The sequence below is a fragment of the Mauremys mutica genome, chromosome 1 (assembly GCF_020497125.1).
Source record: "Mauremys mutica isolate MM-2020 ecotype Southern chromosome 1, ASM2049712v1, whole genome shotgun sequence".
NCBI lineage: Eukaryota > Metazoa > Chordata > Testudines > Geoemydidae > Mauremys > Mauremys mutica.
In genome coordinates this window covers 28,354,311-28,376,571 of record NC_059072.1, presented here as the reverse complement: position 1 = coordinate 28,376,571, position 22,261 = coordinate 28,354,311, and the positions used below count along the sequence as shown (strand labels likewise).

General features: G+C 40.2%; 1 protein-coding gene across 2 annotated transcripts in view; it reads left to right on the top strand.

Moving 5' to 3' along the window:
- NAMPT (nicotinamide phosphoribosyltransferase) overlaps nt 1–22,261 on the top strand; it is a 64,772-nt gene that overhangs the window by 17,255 nt on the left and 25,256 nt on the right. For both annotated transcript variants that reach the window (XM_045030096.1, XM_045030105.1), the window contains exons 2-7: nt 9,270–9,426; nt 11,082–11,185; nt 13,418–13,546; nt 14,200–14,358; nt 14,891–15,027; nt 17,634–17,859. In XM_045030096.1, the coding sequence (XP_044886031.1) occupies nt 9,270–9,426; nt 11,082–11,185; nt 13,418–13,546; nt 14,200–14,358; nt 14,891–15,027; nt 17,634–17,859 (912 nt within the window). The remainder of the gene's footprint in view (nt 1–9,269; nt 9,427–11,081; nt 11,186–13,417; nt 13,547–14,199; nt 14,359–14,890; nt 15,028–17,633; nt 17,860–22,261) is intronic.

Here is a 22,261-nt window from a genome sequence, read left to right as displayed (position 1 = left end):
TAAAAGTTTTAGAAAACGTGACTTAGGCAGAAAGGCTTAAAAAACTAGTCATCTTTAGTCTTGAGAAAAGATGACAAAGGAGGGATCTGATTAGTCTTCAGGTATGTTAAGTGTTATAAAGAGGATGGTGATCAGTTGGTCTCCATGTCCACCGAAGGCAGGACAAGAAGTAATGACCTTAATCTGCAGCATGGGAGATTTTGGTTAGATGTTCAAAAGTTTTACCTAACCATAAGGATAATTAAGCACTGGAATAGGCTTCCAATGGAGGTCTGTGCAATCCCTGTCATTCAAGGTTTGTAAGAAGAGGTTAGACAAACAGCTGTAATGATTGATTTTAGGTATACTTGTGTAATGATACTGCCCTTGGTGGGACCCAACTGAGAGTGCCAATTCAGGACAAATTGCTTATAACAGGGCAGTTACAGCCCAAGGCTGGGGTTCCTTTGCACACCAAGGCAAACCAAACCAGCCAAACAAAGAAGACTTCGGTTTTACCCCCACTTGCTAAGCATAAGTCACACAAGCAATTCCCTTAGACACTCCAGTTTCCCAGTACCACCACCAGTGCCCCTCGTTATGGGGACGAATGTTATGAAAACCAATACCCCAGTAAAAGAAAAAGGTTCTCCTATTACCCAAGGACCAAGCCCGAGACCCAGGTCAGTATACAAGTCAGATCTTACCCACAAATCACGCTGTTGCCAATCCTTTAGAATCTAAAATCTAAAGGTTTATTCATAAAAGGAAAAAGATATGAGAGCTAGAATTGATTAAATGGAATCAATTACATACAGTAAAGGCAAAGTTCTTGGTTCAGGCTTGTAGCAGTGATAGAATAAACTGCAGGTTCAAATTAAGTCTCTGAAGTACATCCACAGCTGGGATGGGTCATTCAGTCCTTTGTTCAGAGCTTCAGTTTGTAGCAAAGAACCTCCAGAAGTAAGAAGCAGGACTGAAGACAAGATAGGAGTTTTTAGGGCCTTTTTATGCTTTCTGCCCGTAGGAGGACACCTTTGTTCTTATTGTGGAAAATCCCAGCAGCAAGATGGAGTCTGGAGTCATAGGCAAGTCACATGTCCATGCATGACTCAGTTCTTTACAGGCAGCAGCCATTGCTCACATGCTATCTTGAAATGTTCCCAGGAAGACTTCTCATGTGGATTGGAGTCTTCCAAGGTCCATTGTCAGTTAAGTGTTTCTTTATTGGGCGCTTAATTTGCAAATTCCTTTCTCAGAAGCTGACCAAATGCTTCACTGAGGCTTCTTAGAATCAAAATACATTGAGATACAAGTACATAGCCAATATTCATAACTTCAACTGCAAAAATGATACACACATACAGATAGCACAATCATAATTAGCAAATCATAACCTTTCCGTAGACACCTCACACGACAACCTTTGTACAATATTTGCCGCAGATATAACAGTGGTTGCAGCAATGATCTATATAGTCACAGTTTGTCAATAACATCACAACTTGGTCCTGCCTCAGTGCAGGGGGCTGGACTAGATGACCCTTTGTACCTTCCAGTCCTATATTTTTATGATCTCCCTGGCTACTGTAAACTAATTGTTTAGCAAACAAATTTACAGTATTCTAATTAAGATTTAAAAAAAAACCCACTCTGTTCTAGAACTTGTTACAAAGCTGTTAGGCCAGGCCAAACTGACATCTGTGCTCCCAGAGAAAGTGATTGTTTGAAACAATCGGGGTGGAATTGATTTAAATCATTAGTCAGGAAGACTCGATTTAATCATGGTTTTCTACATAAAAGTGCATTCTTGTTGGTTGTTATAACCTTAATACATATTCTTCACAACTCAGAGGTAGATGTAGGTTTCATTTTTAGAAGGTACACACTATACATTTTTAAACAGTGATTTATTTTGAAAACTTCAGATTAGTTTTACAGCTATATCAGAAAATGAATGATTGGTTATTTCATTTACCAAAAGTAATTGAAGCAGATATTTAAGAAGTCATTGGGAGGTGAACTATCTCCAATTCAACAGGTTAATCATTACTGTTTGGAGGATTTTCTTGCCATGCTGTTTTAGGAAGAGAACATCACCAAACAGACATTTAAATTGTTTTATTTAACTAAAACAATGTTAAGTATTCTGGAGTTTTTTCTTCAACAGCAAACATAATAATTTAACAAAACAAGCATATGTCCCTCGCTTCCCAAATTTATCTTCAGACTTTTTCTCCTTGTCCAGATCTATTCCGCCCCCAACAATCTTCTATTCATTGAACTTTTTGAAACTTTGGACTTTTAGAGAGAGATAAGGGATTGACTCTGTTTACCCAAATTTGCAGAGACACAATAGAGTTTTGAGGTCTGCTATTTCTCACCTCTGTGTATTTATTTAAAAACATTTTTGCTGTTAACAAGCATGTTACCTCTGGAGAGACACATCCACAGTTTGAGAATTGCAAAACTAAGCATCTCTGATGGTATCTTCTAGACTGAGCCCTGAGTCCCATTGGGTAGGTTGAAAGATTAACCTAAATAATCTATCCAGAAGCCTGTGGAACCCCATAAGATTGGATCCCTAATCCATGAACTATTGGAACTCATTTACAAAACTTTTCTTAAACATTACATGAATATATTGTCAAATGCTATAGAACAGGGATTCTCAAACTGGGAGTTGGGTCCCTTTAGGGGTCACAAAGTTATTACATGGGAGGTCGAGTTGTCAGCCTCCACCCCAACCCTGCTTTGCCTCTCTCATTTATAATGGTATTAAATATATATATGAAAAAAGTGTTTTTAATTTATGTGGGGGGTCGCATTCAGAGGCTTGGTATGTGAAAGGGGTCACCAGTACAAAAGTTTGAGAACCACCGCAATAGAATTTATAATCCCTATTCTATGATGAGCTCTTTGAGTTATAATATATCTTAATTTAAATTATCTTTCAATCGTTTTTTCCTCAAAAAGCATTTTATCAAAAATCCAATTTAAATAAAAATCTGACTTTTTAAAAAAAATCATTGTTTCCAGGGTGGATAAAAATAAATGTTTAAAAATGATTTGGCTAACTGGTTGTCTACAGCTGAAAATCTTGCCAAACATGACTGCCTATTATTCTCCTTCTCCCTGTTCCAACTGCTGTTGAAACTGGTCACATCAGTAAGACAGTATATTCTAGCATCCGTCACAATAAGGTGCCTATCATGCTAGCTTATGCCAGGTGTCAAACTCATGGGCCTTGTTGGTGCTGGAGAAATTTTCAGTTAACTACAACAGGGTCTGATGCAGGTTTAGTTGAACTTGTGGGAGTTCCAGTGTAAACAAATTGCTGCTGACCAGATATATATATCTTTGGTGTACACAGAGACAACCATTTTTATCATCTGACCCACCTTCTGTTAACATGTTTGAACCTTGCTAGGCGCCAGGAATGATCCTGAATCTGGTTCTGCCTGGGTGTCTCTCAGGGATGTGTTAAAACAACTCTGGAATGGTTAAAAGTGGATGGGCTATGTAGTTTTGAAAGCAGTTTCATTAACAGGTTTAGTCTAGTGGGTTCCTCTAGATTATGCTAGTGTGGCATTAGCAGGTAGATGACATTAGTTTTTTGTTTTATTTAGCTGCTGCTTAGGGCTGGTTTGCACATGGTTTGAGCTTCAGTTTAACAATCTAGTTTAGTTAAATTGGGTGTTGCATCAGAATCTTTGCTCAAATTGCATGTAGACAAAGTCTAAACTATCACCATGTCCTGGGCTGGTATACCCTTAAGGTAGGCAGGTAAGGGTGTTATAGCCCTGCAGCTGAGTCCTAATGACCACTCTAATCCTCAGGGCTGCATGGACTAGTGGCTAGAGTCTATATGGCAGCTCTCCTCTGCGGGGCCTAGTGGCCAAGGGGAAAATGGGCCACCTCCCAGGGGTGAGTGGTGGCCGGGGTAGAGGGGGACCTGGGCCCTCCCTGCTCCACCCAGGGCCCTGATAGCAGTGAATGGATTCCTCACTTGGTCAGCAGGGATCCATCCAAAACATGCTGCCTTTGTCCCGGTTTCACCACTGGACCAATATCTAGTTCCCCTGGGCTACTTCCTACCCTATTTTCCAGTGCTGCCATCCACAGGTCTCCTGGTCTCTGATCATCGGCTGGCGAAGCTCATAATGGCTCCATCTCCTTTTGGGCTTCTGTGGGCAGCTGGGCATGCTCCTGGGTCTCAGTGTGTTTGACATCTGGGGCTCCAGTGGCTCCCAGGAAGGAGCCTGCAATGTGCATCCTCCTCCTTCATTGATCAGGGCAGACTGAGCTGGGCTGCTCCCGTTTATACTGAGGCTCCAGTTGGAGCATGCCTAGCAGTGGTGAGGAGGTGTGGCTTCCTCTGCCTACAATATGGGGTTAACCCTTCTCATCTAGTGTGGGCTGGTACACCCCATCACACACCACCAGTCTGATTTAACAGTGTGAGGTCATTGAGATGTATTTTCTTTTGAAGGTCCTTGCCTCATTACCTTGCGTTTTTCTATTGAACAGCATAGTTACTTTTGATAACAAAAGTCTGTCATAGGTCATTTTAAATTTGAGTGCTCTATCCCTTTGTATCAACACATCTTCATCCCTAAACAGTCACCTGCAAAATCTCTACCATTTGCAAAATGTATCAAGTTATTCCTCGGTGACAGAATAGTCAACAGTAACTTTTCCCTAAACTGGTCTGTTGGACACATGGTAATTCAGGTGAGATGTTTTCCACATCTCACTCAGTTATTCTTCTGATTGTAGGGTTTTTTCCCCAATGTCTTGCATTTTCTCTTGTCTACCTGGAAATGGAAAAAAGTAATTGTCAAAAGAATGTTACATTTTTATAGTCATAAGTGCCATATGATAAAAATCAATATCGCTTTCTTCGTTGTCTGTATCTTTTCTACAGTGTTTTTATTCACTAATGTTTTGTCATTTTCAAAGCTGTGTTTTCTACTAAACACAACCCCTATATCATTCTTGCTGACTGTCACAATGATGATTTACATTTACTTGTATCATGGTAAAGTCTACAGGCCCTAATGAGATTGAGGTTTTATTATGCTCAATATTGTACAGACCCTTAGTAAGATACAGTCCCTACCCCAAGAAGCTTACAGTGGGATAGATGAGACTGAAAGGGTGGGATAAAGGAAGTGGTAGTGTCTTCGTTTTACAGATGAGGAACAGAATGATTTGGAGATTTGCCTAATTTCACTCAGGCAGAGCTTAAAACTGAACCAGATCTCCTGAGATCCAGTTCCACATATTAACCACAAGACCAACCTTCCCCTCTGTTAATTTCTAATGTGTTAATATAGTTTGACTATAATAAACAGTTGGAAAGTATAGCACTTTAAGGCTATGCAGTTCTATTTTTCTGAACACTGAAGTGTGCTAGGCACCTCACAAGGACACATTCTGTACCCTGAAGATCTTTCAATCTTCAAATAAGACAAAGCAAGTGAGAACAACTAACAATGTGAGTTTTAATATGTGAGAGGGAGCATATGTTGCGTATTTCATGCTACCAGGGCCGCCTCCAGGCACCAGCTTATCAAGCAGGTGCTTGGGGCGGCAACTCGGGAGCGGGGCGGCACTTTCAGATATTCAGCGGAGGGTCCCTCACTCCCGCTCGGAGCGAAGGATCTCCCGCTGAATTTCCGCAGATCGCGGCCGAGGCTTTTGGGGGGGGGGGGGCTGCTTGGGGCGGCAAAACCCCTACAGCCGGCCCTGCATGCTACAAATATAATGCAAAGATTGCTTAAATATTATGTGTCTTAAAATGACAGACATATATACCTTGTTCAATTCATTTAAATTATTTCTCAGTACCCAGTGATCAAGATAAGAATTTTAGCCTTAGAAATTTAATTGAACTTGAAATTTGTCAATGACTTTTTAAAATATTTGAGATAATGTAATTGACTATTACATTACACAGCATTTCTCTGTGAAATATAACTCTCTTCAAGGCTTTAAAACTAAATGGAAAGGTTTTCTTTGCGAAGTAGCTTGGTATATATCATCAGGTAAGGGAACATTTTTTCCCAAAGAAACTTGAGAGGGGAAAATCCATTAAACTTGATTGCTTTTTTTTTTTAAACTTTAATAGTTTATAGATTTTTAAACCGTCAGTGAAGGATTCTTAATTAACTGGATAACTTTTTTTTCTTTTTTTCAATCCCCATACATAAAGAACTAATCTGGTTATTATTAATCCTGTCTGACTTCAGCCTGCAAGCTGTAGTTTACACTTCTCGCACCTTGTACTGTGATCACATTGCATATTTCAAGCTAAGCAACGTTGTGCCTATTCAGTGTTTCTTTGGGAAACCTCTAAAGAACACTTTCTGTAGATGGAGCAGGAAGTAGTGTTGCCGATTCATTATGACAGTGTTCTCGTTAAGGCAGTATATACACAGCACAGTCATGTTGTTGTAAACTGTGCAGCTAAAGCCTTGTTGTTGTAAGGCAGGCATTGTAGCCACTCTTTGTCATCAGAAGAGAGCTTTCCTGCTGACAAAATAAAACCATCCCCAACGAGGGGCAGTAACTTTGTTGGTGGGAGAGCATCTCCTCCAACAAAACGCTGTCCATGCCAGGGCTTTTCATCAGTAAAACTTTTGTCAGTCGGGGTGTGGTTTTGGTTTTTTTTTTTTCCCCACACCCTGGAGCAACAAAAGTTTTACAGACGAAAGTGTACTGTAGACACAGAAGCAGCTTGGGATCCTTCAGGTTGCTATACGAAATCTAGGTTATAATAGATATTGGATCAGAGCCCAGTATAACTATAGCTAAAATAGTAGGTACAAATACTAAATTTCAGTATGCATACAAACTTAATATCCATCACGTTACGGTGATGGTAAACCAACAAAACCAGAAAAATGCCTAATGACGGATCTAATTCTGCAAATTTACGCACACTAGAAAGTTAATCACATGATTAGACCAGTACGCTTCAGTGTGAAACTGTCTGACATCAAACTGACATCAAACTGTCTGAATATCAAACATCCACTATCTTGTAATAGCCAAACCTGTTAATGGCTCCATGCATCCTCTTTTCTTAAAGATCAAGTAATATAATTTTAGTGATCAAACATACTTGTTTATATATAAACATTAAGTGGAATTAAGAGTTCAATATAACTTAATTTTTTCAAATTCTTCCAGTTGTAGCACTTTTTCTTCCATAGAGATGTGATTATGCTTGAATTGCTCAATGAAAGTGGCAATGTCTTTAAATTCTATATAGAATTTTCTGACTTCTCAAATTAAAACACATCATTTTCCTTTGGCTGAATCTAAAAAGTCCAGTTGTTTCTGGTTCTGAAATCACAGATGATACACATTCTGCATTTGGAGCAATTGTGTTTGATGTTTGAGCCAGCTTATGATCCTTTAGCTGTATTGGTTTTGCAGCACTTTCATTAGTTGAAGTAAATGCAGACAAAAATATTCCGTTATGCCGTCCATGCTTAAAACTTGGGGTTTGAATTTTCCAAGGCCAAAGATGAATAAAAACTTACATTTTTTACACTCTTTGATTTATTAAACATTCCCTTGCAGCATTGGATACCCAGACACAACGGCATTGTGCTGGTATATGAAAACCAGAGAGTGAAACTGGCCAGTCTAGTTCACTGTCCAAGCTGAGTGAAATGCAAAAAATAGAACAGCATAAGTGATGAAAAGGAAAATTGGATTTTTAAAATCTTTTAATCTACAGTTTTAGTAATACAGGTAAGGGAAAAATTAAATATTTAATCTTGAAAGTGTCAGATACTTATTGTAAAAATAAGCTGGGAAACACTTTTCTAAAAAGATATAATAAAACAAAAAGTACTTAGGAACTATCACTCAGAATCCTTTTAATTTGGAAGTAGTAGCAGGGAAAATGTTATTTCTAATATCTTGTTCAAACCTAGAAATCTGTCAGTCTTCATAGAAATATGCAAACACATCTTGCACTTTTCCTCCAATTTTCTGTTCTGAGCAGTGGTGACACCTCTCCTTCCTTACATTTTTTTTCTGCTGTAAAGCGTGTAGGCATATATTAGTGTATGTATGGCGTATAAGTACATATTCTGACAGACAAAAAAAAATTTGTGAAAATTAGCTGATTTCTTATGACATTTAGATGGTAGAATCTGTAAACCAGCCCAAACTTTCCAATTTACACCATTGTATACCCTTCCTAACTTGCATGCAGTTGTGGCTTGTATGTGTAATTTTAAAAGGAATACCAGCTTTGAAAGTTAAAGGCTAAAATGGCCCATCTATGGGAAAGGAAGATATAGTTAGACTTGAAATGTAATAGATCTGTATAATGTACACGCTAAGAGAGAACGCTAGGTACATTTATAACCATTTGTGTTCAAATGCTCAGCTCCCACTAAACATTCACTATTGGAGTGGAACTCCTAATCCCTGCTCTGTGCCTGAAGATCAGCTTTTATGGAAAGTTTTGAGAAAAATCCCTTTAGTAATTTCAGTGGGAAAATACAACTCTTCCATTGAAGAAGAAAATCAACCCACTTATTTAACACAACTAGCAGCAATAACAGATTTGAGAGCTGGCATGGACATAAGCAGAGCTAGAAAAATCTACTCCTCTGTTCACCCAGGATAGATGGGAAGCTTTTTTGGGTTAGTGCTGTCAGCTTCTTCAGAATCTGAACTGCTTCAAGAATTGTTTCTAGCCTTATGACTATGATAACCTGCAAATGTGAATTGAGCATAAACCAAAGCAGTGCTAACTTCTCAACAAGCAAGCATCTTCCGTTCCACTGCTGCTACCAGGTTTGCAAAGACACAGCAGAACGAAAACTGACCAGTCCTGTCACTTTTCATTGCTGCTATTCAAAACCCAGGTCAGTTTCACTCTGCTGATATAGGGAAACCTACTGTGTGAGTAGAAGCAGAGGTGGGCACTAAAGCTATTCACTAGACAGAAAGATTGAAAAACAGATGGGGGAAGGAGTAAAATAGGTGAAATTGGGTTGAATAATCAGAAATCTGAGGGAGAGGTAAACTGGTAGAGATCCCCCACCCATCCTCCCAGCTACTAGTATGGATGTAGTGGGGAAATGAGAGAACGTTCCTTATTTCTAGCAGCCTGAAAGACTGGGAGTCATTCCAGAGTCACATGTAAAGACGGAACTCTGCTGAAAACTCTAATAAGTCTTGTTCATTTCTGATCTTTTATTGTCTGTCCTGTGGTGATTATACATTTTGAGCTCTTACTGAGGTTTTTCTTAATGTAGGTTACACATTATAAGCAATATCCACCTAATACAAGCAAAGTTTATTCCTACTTTGAATGTCGTGAAAAGAAGACTGAGAACTCCAGATTAAAGAAGGTGAAATATGAGGAAACCGTTTTTTACGGGTTGCAGTACATTCTAAATAAGTACTTAAAAGGTATTTGTCTCATTATTTCAGATAAAACATAAATCTCCATATTTTTCTCCAAACTTCTTGAATTCTGATAGTTGAAGCAGTTTAATTATTTTAGCTCTGTTGTTTTTAAAATTTGATGTCTCATTTTATTCTCGTGACTCTCAAAAATGAGATGTCATCTTCTGTAAAATGATCTTCTACATTCAGTGCCTTCTATTTTTGTTAGGTATCAATGAGATAGTCAGCAAACTAAAAAGAATAACAAGTATTTTTAACTACAAAGATGTTACCGTGTTTTAGATGAATGGTCATCTGAAACATCAAAACTTGAAAAAGATCAGAGCCAAAGATAAGTTACCTGGAATCATTAAAAACGGTAGCAACACCATTCTCTTTGAGAGTCAGTTAAGATTTGGAGGAAAATAAGTTTTATGTTCAAAACTTGAAAAATGTACAATTTGCATTTTCTAATTAGTTATATGCATGTATTAGTAACTTGTGTTTTAGTGTGTTTGCCTTTAAATCTAGTAATGGTCTATAACAGAATTTTAATTGTTGACTGTGGTAGCTAAGTGTGCATTTTTTTTTCCAGACCATTTAAAGATGTACATCTTAAAACTTCACATTGCATTATAAACCCATATTTGGAGGTACAATTATTTGGTTTTTGCACTTCAAGTAAATACCATCTATTTTGATTCTTCCTCTCATTCCGGTTTCTGTTATACCAAAAAATCCTTTTCCTACATCATTGTTCAGAGACTGTGCAAATCTTAACCAAGACTCCACCAATTGCCAATCTCCGTTCTTGCCAAATGTTGGCACTCCAATAAAAAAATCATTTGGCAGTCCCATATCATTCACTGTGAACTTCCTCTTTTTGTACCTCCTTGAAATAGGAAAACTGTCCCAAAATAATCACAGCATGATTCAAATCAGTATACTTAGTCTTCAAAATCTCATTCTGGGGTGGGTTGTCAGAGTCTAGTTGACCTTACTATAAAAGCTTCTATAGAGCGCTAAAGAATTATAGGACAATATTAAACTTAATTCATTTTAGCATTTATGGAATGTGCCAGGTTAGTAGTCCTGTAGGTTGAAGTCCCCTGTTTAGCACAAAAAGAGTATGACAGAGGCAATATCATTGCAAGCTTCCTCAGAGTGTCCTGCTAAGGTGCCTCAAACCTGTTTTGAAGAGATCATCAATGTGGATGAACGTAGCTTAGTATCCACGCTAATTCAGACTTTTGGTGCTTTGCTGAATGTTGTGACTCCTTCTCTGGGAACAGTGTTGAGGGCATCAACTCATTCCATGTAGATGCTGACCAGCCATCAATTGATAGTGACCTCAAATTATTACAAACCTGAGCTGAATTTGAACTACTGATCTGTAAGTGAAAGGTCTTCTGTTCCCATATCAATTTTCTTAGCCATCCTGTCTCTCTTACAATACAACTTGAAAGCCAAAAATGATGCTTTTAAGCATAGCATTCGATATGACAGGATTGCCCTCCAAAAGCTCTTTGTACGCAAAGTAACTTTTTCATGTCTGGGAGGAGACTTTTTGATAATAAAAGCTTCATCTTTTATTTATTCATAAAGAGCTGCTTAATAATGCTTGGCATTAAAAAATTATTGCATTGTCTGAACTTATTTTTAACTATTTTTCATTGCAGGCAAAGTGATAACCAAAGAGAAAATCCAGGAAGCCAAAGAGGTGTACAGGGAGCATTTTCAAGATGATGTCTTCAATGAAAAGGGATGGAACTATATTCTTGAGGTAAAAATCTGTGTGTTTTGTATATTTTAATTCAAGGAAATTCTAGGTAGGATTTGTGCATTAGTTACTCCCATCTTTAGGATCATTGCTGTAGTGTGCAAGGACTAGCAGCTGTCACAGAATAATCAAATAATTGTAAATCCATAAAGCCAAGTAGTTTTCATCCTTACAAATACCAGATATGGCTTTCTGGGTAATAGGGATTTATTGCTGCCATCTCCTGCTAGTATGAGTGGGGGCTTGTTGGCAAATTTCACTATGTAATACAACATTTAGTGCCTGGTTATGACATTAAAATCACTTTCTCTAATTAATCATAGTTGCGTTTCTTCTAATGCAGAAAGCATTACAACTTTTTGCATGAGTAACTAGTAAATGGAGAAAATACATTTTAATTGGTATATGAAAATCGGGTGTCTAAATTTTGTAGTGCTACTTAAAATAAGTTTTGTTATGAGATATAGAGAACAGTTAGGAATTTTTCTGAGACACAAAAATACCAAAATAACTATCTTTGAAAATGTTATTTTCTTAGTGTGTAATTTTTTTCAAAGAAATGAGAGCATTTTCTCTTTAAGTGTGGGCAGATTTGTTCCGTTCTTTCCACTCAGTAAAGGTTGCTGCATTGCCAATTTTTATGTTAGACTGAACTATTTCTTCGAAAGCATTGTGTATTCCATTAATGATCATGACTGAGGTATTTGATGGCATGTGGCTATGAACATATTGGCATGTCTGGATGTCCTTTAGCAACCAAAATGGACAATAAGAATGGAAATTCTCCACTTTCACAAAGCGTAACATTAGTGACAAGGTAAATCAAACTGTTTTTCTCCATTCTACCATTTACTCCAGAGTGGTGAAGGGGTGGGTGTCTTGTCTACTTTTGTTCATAGATCCTTTGAATAAATTACTATGATTTTCCCATATTACTTCTCCTGAAGAGAACCAGAACTTATTTTACTGTTTAATGACCTGGTTTCCTTTTTCCTCTTTAGGATGTCCCTTTTTATCACCATTTACTCACCAATAAATAATTTAAAGCCTTATTGTTGGATGGTCTTTACTAGGCTTCTGTCTTGTGAGATTGTAATAGGCATGGTCATCTTTGGTCAGTCTAGTAAACTGGTTCCTTGCTGTATATAAATGTGATAAGGCTCTTAAACAGGAAAGGACTCTGATGATACCTCTCAAACTCTAGTGATTTCTTGAAAATACCTGGATTTCTAGGATGCGTCTCCATGTGAAAGTGCTTCTGAAATTCTGAATGGACGTGTTTTATTAAAAAAAAAAAAAAAAAAGTTATACTGATTAATCTTTGACAATTGGAGCTGTTGAAGCAGCATTTTGACATACATTGGGATATCACTGGAGAATGTGTTTTGATACTAGCTACAAAACTGCACCATTTTTCTAAAGCAGCACCATTTTGGTAGATACGTTCATTTTAACACACTTTTGTACACTTTATGGAAAGACTCCTAAGGCATGTTCATTTGGGTCTACGCAAGCTGCTATTTATCAGTTTAGTTCGTTGTGCTATTTCAGTAGCTTATACTAGTTATTTTACAGTTGCTGTCTCATAATTTATTCATTGCAAACAGGCAGCGACGACATATTCCACAGAGTCTTGAATATTTCAAGCATGAAAGTTAATGTTGACAATTGTTTTGAAATTGAAAAAATAAAACTTTGGGAGACTGGATAACATGGTCAGTGAATAGAGTAGATGATCCTTTTGAGAAAGGTTGTACACTGATTCCCATTTAAAGATATTTTTTCTCTTAAAACAAATGTCTGCACCAAGACATAATCAGACCATTTAAAATATGGATGCCAGCTGGAGTAACTGTCAAGGTAAAACACAACAGAAAATTGAATGGCAAAGATCTGTTAAATGAACACTTCTGTGGACCAAACAAATTATTCTTTTTTTTTTTAAACAGCAGGGTCTCCTTAAATGAGTGTGTTCAAAGAATAACATTGTTAAATATCCTTTAGTGGAACATGGTTATTTATTCATTTTGTGGAATTGGTGCCTTTTTAAATGTATAGGTTTTGGTGCATTTGAGTGGGGTTTTTTTTTTTTTTTTTTAAATATTCAGTTTATTTCACTGTACATTCTTTATTTTTAGCAAATATAAAGCCTGATTTTGCTCCACTGAAGTCAATGGAGGCAAAGCTGGCCAAGCTGTTCCTACACTCTAATGCTGCTATTAATTTCTCTTACAGAAGTATGAAGGGCATCTTCCGATAGAAGTAAAGGCTGTTCCTGAAGGCTCAGTCATTCCCAGAGGAAATGTACTCTTCACAGTAGAAAACATGGATCCAGAGTGCTACTGGCTCACTAACTGGGTTGAGGTCAGTCTTTTAAAAAATTAAGCTTTCATTAAAAATAAAGTATGGGGTCACAATCATTTTACTTGGGTTTAGGGTGAGATCTCTGGAACCAGCTGGTTTCTGCTTTCAAAAGATCTGTCTCTTTCTTGAAGCCTGCTGCAGAAGTGCTATGTGTGATAGGCTTATTTAATAAATAGGGGAAATTCACAACAGTGCTCGTACACGTTGTGGGGATTGGCTTTTGTGTGCATTGGTCTGCAGCTCAGGAAGTTTGACTCCTGCAGTGAGTAGTTGCTTGGCCCACCTCACAATAAAAAGGACTTATTCAATTAAATCTGACTCTTAAGCAAATTATTTTGGACATAGCCAATATTTCTGGCATCACTTATAAAAATGAGGAGCACCTCTTGGAAGAGTGTAGTTGTAAGTTAACAGACAGAAGTAGAATTGGGGAATGATGTGATGGTACTCTCCCAATAAGTGGCTTGTACACACATTGAAACCATTTGCCATACCTAATTTGCTAAGTCTTTGCAGCCCATACAGATTTCCCCTTGGTTTATTGCCAGCAGCCCCAGTTGTGCTTGGCTCATTGCCAAATGGGGATTTTTTGAGTCTTGATCAAGCATATTTCACTTATGTGTACCTGATAACAATGAGTTTTGTTGTTGTAGACTATTCTTGTTCAGTCATGGTATCCAATCACAGTGGCCACAAATTCCAGGGAGCAGAAGAAAATTTTGGCAAAGTATTTGCTAGAGACATCTGGCAGCTTAGAAGGACTGGAGTATAAATTGCATGACTTTGGCTACAGAGGAGTTTCTTCACAAGAGGTAACACTAATTGCCCAATAGCTTGAGAAGTCTAATTCTATTTAAACAAATGTAGCATAGCCAGGAATTTGTAGCATTTTGGTACACATACCTTTTGACTATTTCTGACACTGTGGTGTCTCGTAATGTTAGGAAAGTCTGGATTATTGGAGCAGTGTGTGTTGGGAGTACTTTCCTGAGAACTTTTTCCTTCTCTTAGTGCCTTCAAGTACAAAATTAAAGAAACTGCAGTTTACTTAAATATCAAGATCTGGAGAGCTTTTCTCTTTATGGAAATTATCTTCTGGATAGTATGAGACTGTGTTTAAACTAAATACAGGAGAAACTAGAATTAAACAAGAGCTTTGGTGTAACAGAACTAACCCTGTACAATACTTGATAATTAGGCTTCATGATTCGATGATTTAGTTGGGGAGATGGGGATTGGTCCTGCTTTGAGCAGGGGGTTGGACTAGATGACCTGAGATCATCAGCCAACCCTGATATTCTATGATTTGGCACTGTAATTTAAAGTGATGTCTCTGTTTCTCAGACAGCAGGAATAGGAGCATCTGCTCATTTGGTAAACTTTAAAGGAACTGACACAGTAGCAGGAATTGCTTTAATTAAAAAGTACTATGGAACGAAAGATCCTGTTCCAGGATATTCTATTCCAGCTGCTGAACACAGGTAAGATTTTTTTTTTCCTCCAGTTGTTTGAAACCCTTGCTGAATTTCTTTGTTTCTAGTGTTAACACAACTATTTTTCCATGTCCTTTCTTTGCATGTGGAAATGCTTGCTTCACTCCACATAAGGAGGCAGATAAAACCTCTTCAGTCTTTTTGTGTGGCACGCAGTACGAGTAGATACTAGTCCAGCAGTTAAGGCAGAAGTGAACCTTGCCAGCTGATGCATGTATAATGTACTGATCTATTTTTCAAGAAACTTATTTAGGTTCAAAATGAGAATGTAACTTGGGGGGTTTTTTGAGTCAAGTTGTAAAGTCATAATTAAAACATCTTGAACATTTGTATTCTCATTGGGCAACAATTTGATACTGGGGCCCAATTCTTTAGCACAGCTCTTTGAAAATGCATGAGAAGTCACAAAAGTTGCCAGTGTCAGCACTCCCAACACAAGACCTCTCCCCCAAGCAGAGGTAGTTAAGGTATAATAAGCTTCCCATCATGTCAGGACCCTGGCTGAAGAATTAGGCCTCTCTATGTGATCAATCCTTGATCTCTACTGATCCCGCCAAGAAGGATGAGAATTGTGACAGTGGTTGTTATATTTTGAACACTCCTTTGAGACTGACACTTATTCATTTCAAACATCATATCAGTCGTTAGCTGGTAACTTTCAGCTACTCCTGACCTGTACTGGATTTCGATACAGAGACAAAAGTGTCTGCATTTTATTACCTTGTGCTATCCAGTCTACCCTCTTAAATGGGTAAAAACTTTGCACAATTCCATATTATTCTTAGTGTTTAATGTCATAAATATTCTAATCTGGTAAACTGGGGTACATGATTCCAGTTTGAAGACTGGATTTACTTTGTATAGTGGTCATCTCTGAGCAGTAAATATCTGTCCAGGTCAGTGTTTCTGGAGCAATCTAAGTATGGGATTTAATGACTAATTGGAAATCTAGAGAACTGTTGTGTAAGTTGGTGGAAGTTCAACAGGCTGCCCAGTGCTTTTGACTTTTTTATTTTAGGCTTGGCAGAAGCAACTGTAAATTTAAAGTGTAATTTAAGAAAATATACTAATAGTTGTAATAAATGTTCTGTGCAGTTCATTGGCATGGTGATGTTAAAGTCAACAGCTTAAGTAGTCCCAGTTGAGATTCTGTTTGGTAAATGCATATTGCGGCCATTCTCTCCGAGCCGCTAATAAGTTTGAAGAGGCTCATGCAAGCCACTTCTCAAATCGTTCCAAGTTCTCCAGGATTGGAGTGCTGTCAGTGCTGTGCTTGTAGCTGGCACCTGGCTGTGCATGTTCCCATTATTGCCACAGCTCCTCTTGGAAAAGGAACTTCCTATTTGCATCTCTTTGCTAACATTGCTGAGGGTGCCTGTGAGGGGAGAGAACCACCAGAGTGGATAAATGCTTTTACTTTTTAAGTGACAGATTTTATGCTACCAAGAGAAGTTTTTACTAACATAATTTTAGTGCCAAGTGCTGCAAACATATAAGCATGTTACTTAACTTCAAGCACGAGTAGCCTCATTGTAGTCAATAAGACTATTGATGTAAGTAGTTCTGTACCTGGTTACGTGTTAGAAGTATTTAAGGCCTTGATAGTGCAGAGTTTTACAAAACTGCACAGGTGAAAAATAAGATTCCCATCCAGTATCAGCGTTTTAGAAAAAACAACCCAGCATTTATATGTAAATCCCTTCGCCCTGGCATGCATTACACCCACCCCCACCCCCCAGCTACGGTGCTCTTGGAGGAGGAGGAGGTGGAGCTGAGCTGCCGCTGAACAGCCAGTCTGTCAGCCTGGAGGTTGGAGAAGCTGGTCCTGAGAGGAAGCCAGGTGCACCCCCCCTGCTAGCTGAGTACTTAGATCTCATCCACTCCCTAGCAGTAGAGGACTCTGTCCTTACTCCTCCTCCTTCCTGCCTCCCCTGCCCCTCTCTTCCCCATGCCCCTCACCCCAGGCCAGAGTGCTGCTCTCCATTCAACCTGGTTCCATTGTCTTACAGATGCCCGCTCCCCACTCTGCTGCCTTCACAAGGGCTCTTCCCTCTTTTGCAGCTAATGGTGAAGTGAGTGAAGGGACAGGACATAGAACCTCAAGCACCACTACTGGCAAGAGGAATCTGTTCCCTCATAGCCTGTACCCAGTGTTGGGAAATCAGCTTGCAGCCAAATAGAGGGAGATTTTATTTATTCTACCCTACTCTAATCTACAGAATGATTAACCAGCCGCCAATTAGGCTTGGTGTCCAGGTTTGGAAATGCAGACAGGCGCCCTCTACAAAGTACTATAGACCTCAGATTGAAGGGGATGGGTGACATTTGTCGGATCACTGCCTGAGAAGGATAGTGAGATGCTAAGGCGGAACACTTTTGAGAGATTCCCTTGTAAAACTATTAGCAGCAATACATTGATTGAGCTTCTTTTATAGTTCATATAAACTACTTGAAGATATTTAAAGGACTGGGTCAGTTTGCATTATAGTTGGCTGTAGTTACAGAGTACCTTTTACATACAGAAAAATACAAAACGTGAGATTTAGCTGGCTCATGAACTTCAGTCTAATGCAGATCTTCAACTGATTTTCCAGTACCATAACCGCTTGGGGGAAAGACCATGAGAAAGATGCTTTTGAACACATAGTGACGCAGTTTTCTTCAGTGCCTGTATCTGTGGTCAGTGACAGCTATGACATCTACAATGCTTGTGAGAAAATATGGGGTGAGGACTTGAGGCATTTAATTGTATCCAGAAGTCCAAAGGCACCGCTGATTATTAGACCAGATTCTGGAAATCCTCTTGACACTGTGTTAAAGGTAATACTTTTGAAATAATTCTTCCAATGTAGAATTTTGAAATGGCTGTCTAACGCATTTGGGAAATTTATTATTGATGAGCTAAAACTATTGCTGCACTGGGGGTGTTTCATGTGTGATAGATCCAAAAATGTCCCTCATTAACCTTATCTGAGGAAAATCTCTGTTCCACATTCCCAATAGCTTGGTTTTTACTAAGCCAGTTACTCAACTACTTAGAGGTCTTAAAGCCATTTTTGGTCCCTTTTAGAACTCTGCAAGATTAGTCAGTGTATTAACTGCTTGAAGAACAGTATATATTATTGTTCTCAGTTGTGATGCAGAAAGATTCAGATGCATCTGAAACAGTGGGTTTTTTACCCACAAAAGCTTATGCCCAAATAAATCTGTTAGTCTTTAAGGTGCCACCGGACTCCTCATTGTTTTTTAGAAAGATTCTGGGATAATACAACATATATTAGTGTCTCGGCACTTTCCAATAAGGAGTAAAATAGGAGGCTGACTAAGCATTAATCAAATGCCAAGCTAAAGTGACATTTCTCACCACTTAAGATAAGCCTGAAAATCCAAAGTCACTTAACATTGAAGCAATAAATTACACATGCTGCAGTACAAGGAAAGCTCCAAAGCCTGTCAGATTTGCATTTAAACCAGAGACACTTGCTCTTTAACAATCAAAGAGCCACTTCGTCATACAGAACTGTAGAATAAGAACATAAGAACAGCCATACTGGGTCAGACCAAAGGTCCATCTAGCTCAGTATCCTGTTTTCCTACAGTGGCCAATGTCAGGTGCCCCAGAGCGAATGAACAGGTAATCGTCAAGTGATCCATTCCTTGTCGCCCATTCCCAGCTTCTGGCAAACAGAAGCTAGGGACACTATCCTGGCTAATAGGTCCATCAATGGCTATCTTCCATTAATTTATCTAGTTCTTTTTTTGAACCCTGTTATAGTCTTGGCCTTCACAATGTCGTCTGGTAATGAGTTCCACAGGCTGACTGTGCATTGTGTGAAGAAATACTTCCTTTTGTTTGTTTTAAACCTGCTCCCTATTAATTTCATTTGGTGACCTCTAGTTCTTGTGTTATGAGAAGGAGTAAATAACACTTTCTCCACACCAGTCAGGATTTTATAGACCTCAATCATATCCCCCCTTAGTCGTCTCTTTCCAAGCTGAAAAGTCCCAGTCTTATTAATCTCTCCTCATATGGAAGCCGTTCCATACCCCTAATCATTTTTGTTGCCCTTTTCTAAACCTTTTCCAATTTCAGTACATCTTTTTTGAGATGGGGCTACCACATCTGCACTCAGTATTCAAGATGTGGGCGTACCATGGATTTATATAGAGGCAATGTATCTTCTGCCTCATTATTTATTCCTTTCTTAATGATTCCCAACATTCTGTTTGCTTTTTTGACTGCTTCTGCACATTGAATGGATGTTTTCAGAGAACTATCCAGAATGACTCCAAGATCTTTCTTGAGTGGTAACAGCTAATTTAGACCCCATCATTTTATATGTTTTCCAGTGTGCATTTATCAACATTGAATTTCATCTGTCATTTTGTTGCCCAGTCACCCAGTTTTGAGAGATCCTTTTGTAGCTCTTTGCTGTCTGCCTGGGACTGAAATACCTTGAGAAGTTTTGTGTGATCTGCAAATTTTGCTGCCTCACTGTTTACCCCCTTTTCCAGATCATTTATGAATTATGTTGAATAGGACTGGACCCAGTACAGACCCCTGGGGGATACCACTATTTACCTCTCTCCTTTCTGAAAACTGACCATTTATTCCTACCCTTTCCAATCTTTTAATCAGTTACCAGTCCACGAGAGGACCTTCCCTCTTATCCCATGACAGCTTACTTTGCTTAAGAGCCTTTGGTGAGGGACCTTGTCAAAGGCTTTCTGAAAATCTAAGTACACTATATCCACTGGATCCCCCTTGTCCACATGCTTGTTAACCCCTCAGAGAAGTCTAGCAGATTGGTGAGGCATGATTTCCCGTTACAAAGGGCTTGGCTACACTTACAAATTTGCAGCGCTGCAGCAGGGTGTGAAAACACACCCTCTGCAGCGCTGCAAATTGCGGCGCTGCAAAGCGCCAGTGTAGTCAAAGCCCCAGCGGAGGTGGAGTACGGACAGGGCTGGGGCTTTCTCCCAGCGCTGGCGCTTTGACTACACTTAGCGCTTCAAAGCGCTGCCGCGGCAGCGCTTTGAAGTGTAAGTGTAGCCAAAGCCAAAGACCATGGTGACTCTTCTCCAACAAATTATGTTCATCTATGTATCTGACAATTTCATTCTTGACTGTGGTTTCAACCAGTTTGCCCGGTACTGAAGTCAGGTTTACCAGTGTCTGTAATTGCCGGGATCACTTCTGGAGCCCTTTATAAAAATTGGTGTCACATTAGCTATCCTCCAGTCATGTAGTACAGAAGCTGATTTAAATGATAAGTTACAGACAACAGTTAGTAGTGCTTCAATTTCATATTTGAGTTCCTTCAGAACTCTTGGGTGAATACCATCTAGTCCTGGTGACTTATTGCTGTTTAATTTTATCAATTTGTTCCAAAACCTCCTCTAATGACACCTCAATCTGGGACCGTTCCTCAGATTTGTCACCTAAAAAGAATGGCTCGGGTTTGGGAATCTCCCTCACATTCTCAGCCATGAAGACCGATGCAAAGAATTCATTTAGTTTCTCCGCAATGGCCTTATCATCCTTGAGTGCTCCTTTAGCATCACTATCGTCCAGTGGCCCCACTGGTTGCTTAGCAGGCTTTCTACTTCTGATATACCTAAAACATTTTTTGCTGTTACTTTTTGAGTCTTTAGCTAGCTATTCTTCACATTCTTTTTTGGCCTTCCTAACTGTATTTTTACACTTCATTTGCCAGCATTTATGCACCTTTCTATTTTCCTCACTAGGATTTAACTTCCACTTTTTAAAGGATGCCTTTTTGCCTCTCACTGCTGCTTTTTACTTTGTTGTTTAGCCACGGTGGCACTTTTTTGGTTCTCTTATGTTTTTTAATTTGGGGTATACATTTAAGTTGAACCTCTATTATGGTGTCTTTAAAAAGTTTCCATGCAGCTGGCAGGGATTTCACTTTTGGTGCTGTACTTTTTAATTTCTGTTTCAATAAATTCCTCAATTTTGTGTAGTTCTTCTTCGAGTGATTGCTCCTATGCATTCCAATGTAGGTGTGTGCGCCGCGCGTGCACGGCTTCTCCAGAACATTTTTACCCTAGCAACTCCGGCGGGCCGGCTGGCGCCCCCTGGAGTGGCGCCGCCATGGCGCTGGTTATATACCCCAGCCGGCCCGTCCGCTCCTCAGTTCCTTCTTACCGCCCGTGACGGCCAGTTGGAACAGTGGAGTGTCCCTTACCTCCACAGCCCTAGCGTTTACTCCATCTCTTACTGTATATAGTTTGTTAGTTAGTTTAATAGTTGTATAGTATAGTTAGATAGGTATAGTAGTGTAAATAGGGAATTAGAGGGGTTAGCCCCTCTTCTTCCGCACCCGGTGCGGGCTTATGCCCGGGGCACCGGGATTCAAGCCCTGCGCGGCTTGCCAGCGGCACATGCCGGTGAGTGACCCGCACGACTCGTGCCTTCGCTGCCTGGGAGAGGGGCACAGAACAGACAAGTGCCCGATCTGCGTGGCCTTCAAGCCCCGGACGAGAAAGGAGCGGGACTCGCGCCTTAAGCAGTTGCTAATGGAGGCTTTGCTCCAGCCTCCGGCGCAAAGTCCATCGGCGCCGAAGCCCTCCTCGGCGGGCAGCGCACCGGCAGCACCGAGCCGCACCAGGGCCGAGCCTCCTCGGCACCCGGCACCGAAGTCCCGGCACCGTTCCTTCTCCCCAGGACGGAAGCACAAGGTGCCGAAGGCGGCCTCTTCCAAACATCCGCAGAGACCGCTAGCCCAGCCGCCTCCGACACAAACGGTACAGGCTGAGGCAATGCACAAGCAGTGCACGGCGCCGTCAACTCCGGCGCCGCAAGGCCCGTCGACTCCGGCACCACCCAGGTCCCCGGTACCCGCCGAGGAGGAGCTGCGGATCCCGTCCACGCCTGAGGCGTTTGCGACGGCGAGGGAGCTGATCGAGCTCTCGGAAGCTCCAAGCCCCCGGCCCCCGGCTCCGCCGGTGCGGGCACTCAAGTCTGTGGGCAAACCGATGATGATGCGGCCTCCTTCCCCGGACAAGCGAGACGGACGCTCCAGGATTCGGTCTCGATCCCGGTCCCACTCTCGGAGGCGGTCCCGATCCAGAGGTCGTTCAGCTTCGCGGCGCCACTCCCCATATCGGCACCGGTCGCAGTCCCGGCACCGCTCGCATTCGCGGCGCCGGTCGTACTCCCGGCAACGGTCCCGGTCACCGAGTTACCGGCACCGCAAGA